The sequence below is a fragment of the Solanum dulcamara genome, chromosome 8 (genome assembly GCF_947179165.1).
Source record: "Solanum dulcamara chromosome 8, daSolDulc1.2, whole genome shotgun sequence".
Classification (NCBI taxonomy): domain Eukaryota; kingdom Viridiplantae; phylum Streptophyta; class Magnoliopsida; order Solanales; family Solanaceae; genus Solanum; species Solanum dulcamara.
In genome coordinates this window covers 5,102,296-5,106,482 of record NC_077244.1, presented here as the reverse complement: position 1 = coordinate 5,106,482, position 4,187 = coordinate 5,102,296, and the positions used below count along the sequence as shown (strand labels likewise).

Here is a 4,187-nt window from a genome sequence, read left to right as displayed (position 1 = left end):
AAAGGTCTAAAACATAAAAGTTAAGCCAAGTGGCAATTAACCATGAAAAAATTGTAAAGCCCAATAATTCTCTATTGGACTAAATTAATATTATCTGTCTTGACCTTACTGTGAGAAATCTGCCTTTGGTTGATAAATACAAAAGATTGGAAAGTGAATCTTTTGCTTTAATGATTGCTTTATTTTTTTGCAGAAAAGGGGATATTACTGTTTCCTTTTCACTCCTCTTTTAATAATGATGGAAGACTCTTGAAAACAGTCTTTGCTTAGACTTAAATAATTCTCATTGAAAAGCCAATAGTTGTGAGGTGATAGAAGTGGTCCTCAATACTTGCTAAATAGTTAAAGCCATACCTCCTCAACAAATTCTCATTGAAAGAATTAAAGTACTTGTGCTGAATTAACCTTAAAACAACCAACATATGTAATCAAGCAACAAACAAGAGGCTATGGTACAATTATATTACACCTAGTAGCAACTTATGACAAGTTGGAGCCTAATCTTTATAAGTCTCGAAAGAGCATCTTTCAATCTAATTCTTGCATCAGGTTTTACTAAAGTGCATCTCAATGCTAATTCCATGATAGATAACAAACACTGCATCTTTGAGTCGATTTGTTCTTCCCCTGGCGTAACCAAATTCGAATCCACCACCTTATGAATTTCACTTGGGAAGGAATCACTAACCCAACGTTGTATGCTCATTTCTCCATTAAATATTTCATCACTTGGTTTCATTCTTGTAAACGTCTCCATTATCAGGATGCCGAAACTATAAACATCACAACTCGTGGATACTATTCCATCTTGTCCATACTCTGCAATCATTATCGGAAATTATCATTAAAGTTTCTTTGTTAAAATGGAATAAGCCAAAACTAAGTTTCCTTGTTAAAATGGAATATGCCAAAACTAAGAGTATTTAAACGATATCAGAAAACACTAAAACATTCTAATATACCGGGAGCAATATATCCTATGGTTGCAATTGTACTTGTTTGAACAAAAGAAGCCTCCCCTGCACCTAACAATTTTGCAATGCCAAAATCACTGACATGGCCAACCATTTCTTGATCTAGCAAGACATTGCTTGGCTTCAAGTCACAATGCACCACTGGTGTTGAATAGCTATTGTGGAGATAGTCCATTGCAGATGCAACATCGATCATTATATCTAATCTCTGCAATAAATTCAAGAACAGATTGTGAGAATATAGCCATTTATCAAGTGTCCCATTGGGCATGTATTCCAGCACTAGGGCTTTGAAATCAATGTTGGAGCAGCTGGTGATGACTTTGGTCAAATTTCTATGGCGAAGATTCCGGAGTATCTCACATTCTGTGTCAAAACTTTTAAATGCTCCCTCCAACTGCACATTGAATACCTTTGCAGCCAAAAGAGTACCATCCTTAAGTATCCCTTTGTAGACCGTGCTGAAACTACCATAACCAAGCAAGTTACTTTCGTTGAATCCTTCAGTTGCCTGTTCAAGTTCATAATAGGAAATTCTTTCATACTCTTTTACAAGAGACACATCTACTTGACTTGCATTCTTCTTTGTCTTTCTAAATCTTAACACCGCATATCCAACAGCCAACGCAAAGAGTGATCCGATCCCTAATAGAATATATAAACTTGTAAGCACCACTTTTCTTCTTGACTTCTTTGTAGATTTGGTTGGGCACGGTTTCACGATAAACCGAGAGTCACCACATAGTGCATCATTGGATAGGAAGGACTGGCTGGTGAAATTTGCAAATGGACCACCGGTGGGAATTTCTCCACTGAGTTTATTGAATGAGAAATTCATGTATTTGAGATACACAAGAGCTTCTAATGAATTTGGAATTTCACCACTAAGATTGTTGTAGCATAAATCCAAGAATTCTAATGCTAACATTTTGCCAAATGAATCAGGAATAGGTCCATCTAATCTATTATGTCCCAGAGAAAGATTAATTAATTTATCTAGACCCCCTAGAGTGGTAGGAATCTTACCAGAAAAATCATTTTTTGATAGATCAATGAGTGCTGCAGCCTTTAAGTTTCCAATCTCAAAGGGAATTTTCCCACTCAATAAATTTGATGAAATATTGAATTCTATGAGATCACGAAGGCCCCCCAAGCTTGCTGGTAATCTAGAATTCAGCCTATTATAATCTAGATAAAGTACCCTCAAACTAGTAACATTCCCTAAGCATGGTGGAACCGAACCAGAAAACTGATTTCCTGACAAGTATAATGCACCAAGATTCTTTAAACTGCACATAACATCTGGTATGGTTCCTTCTATCTTGTTGGTATGTAGGTAAAGTTCTTGAAGGCTCAACATTCCTTGGACAGTATTTGGAATATGTCCGGTCAACTCATTGTTATACAGATCAATCTTTGTCGCTCCAGTAAGATTACCGATTTCTCGAGGAATGATGCCCTTCAATTTACAACTATTTCCTCTAAAAGTTTGCAGTGAGTTTGAGAAATTACCAACAGATGCAGGCAAAACACCATCCAATGGATTATAACCTAACCAGAGTACTCTTAGATTCCTACAGTTTGTCAATGATGTGAGGAAGCCCAATGTTGAATCGCTGACAAAATTATTTTCCGCAAAGCTCAGAACCTCAAGGTACTCTAAGTTACCAAGTGATCCCGGGATCGTACCTGTGAAACTATTGTCTGAGAGATCAATTGCTCTGAGTCTTGAAGAATTTGAGATTGAATCAGAGATAAAACCACTAAGATTATTTCCTCCACAATAAAGTCCTTCTAGATTGGGCATTCCACGACCTAAATCTGAAGGTAGAGTACCTGAAAGCTTGTTTACAGCAAGTGTTAGAGCCCGCAGTGCTGACATGTTGAAAATGGTTGGAGGGACAGAACCACTAAACTGATTCAGTGCTAACTCTAATATCTGTAGAGCTGTTAAATTGGATAGCTCTCTTGGTACAGTTCCAATAAACTCATTGGCCGACAATGCCAAGACTTGAAGCTTTCTGCATTTCTCCAGGTTTGGTGGAATAAAGCCACCTAGGTTGTTTTTTGAGAGGTAAAGCTCTTTCAAATTTGGAAGATGATCGCATATAGTTGTTGGAAGATTACTAGTAAGATTGTTACTTGTAAGAGCAATGATTTCCATCGTCGTAATGTTGAAAATTGATGGTGGTATAGCCCCACTAAGCTGATTGCCTTGCAGGCCTAGGACAGTCAAGTAACGAAGATCACCGACTTCTCGAGGGATCTCTCCTTCTAGAAAATTATTTTGCACAGTCAACACTTCCAGCTTTGTTATATTGGAAATGAAAGAAGGAATTTCTCCCGAAAATTGATTCATCGAAAGGTACACAAACCGTAGGTTTGGTAACAAACTTAAAAATGATGGAATGGCACCGGTGAGGTTATTGCTTTTGACATCAATCGATTTCAACCTTTGTAAATGGGCCAACTCTTCTGGCAAATCTCCATGGAAAGTGTTGTTACGGATGTTGAGGGAAACAAGAAATGAGAGGTTTCCAAGGTGTGGAGGTATGGTACCATGAAGTTGCATGCTAGAAATGTCTAAAGCAGTGACTCGATTGTGTCGGGAGCTGCAAGTGATTCCGATCCAGCTGCAAACTGGGCTGGAAGAAGACCAGTTTCTTGCTAGGATGTTGTTAGGATCAGAAGAAATGTGAGATTTCAAGGAAAGAAGAGCATCTTTATCAGTGCTAATATTAGCTAGTGAAGAAGTATGGTGATGAAGCATAATGAAAAATGCAAGAGCTAACAGAAGATTGCAAATTCTACCCATAACAGTTTTTATATTGGAATGTCTTTTATATAACAATAATTGATAATACAAAGTAATGATCTTAGAAGATCTATTTATTGATATCAAATATACTGTTTTTATATTGGAATGTCTTTTAGCTAATGATGTAAATTCAAATAGTTTGATACAACAACTAGTTAAAACTTATTTTAAAAGTTTGGTTGTTAAATTCTTTTAACATAATTTTCTGTCCTTCACCTTTGAACTTTATCTAGTCAAGACGTGTCGTGACTTTACCAACAAATTAACATGATCTTTTTCTCTCCTTAACTAACAAACAAAGTCGTTTAACATGTACTTCATCTTTAGCTAGATATTCTGTGTTCGAATCCTAAAATTAGAGTCAATTTTAATAGGTAGATGAAACTTCTCAAAAT

General features: G+C 36.5%; 1 protein-coding gene across 1 annotated transcript; it reads right to left on the bottom strand.

Moving 5' to 3' along the window:
• Window positions 1-300: 300 nt before the first annotated feature.
• On the bottom strand, window positions 301-3,774 carry LOC129900752 (probable LRR receptor-like serine/threonine-protein kinase At3g47570). The gene is made up of 2 exons (XM_055975776.1): window positions 963-3,774; window positions 301-819 (listed from the first exon to the last, which is right to left on the bottom strand). The coding sequence occupies exons 1-2, from the start codon at window positions 3,742-3,744 to the stop codon at window positions 470-472; spliced, it is 3,132 nt and encodes a 1,043-aa protein (XP_055831751.1). The 5' UTR covers window positions 3,745-3,774; the 3' UTR covers window positions 301-469.
• Window positions 3,775-4,187: the final 413 nt, after the last annotated feature.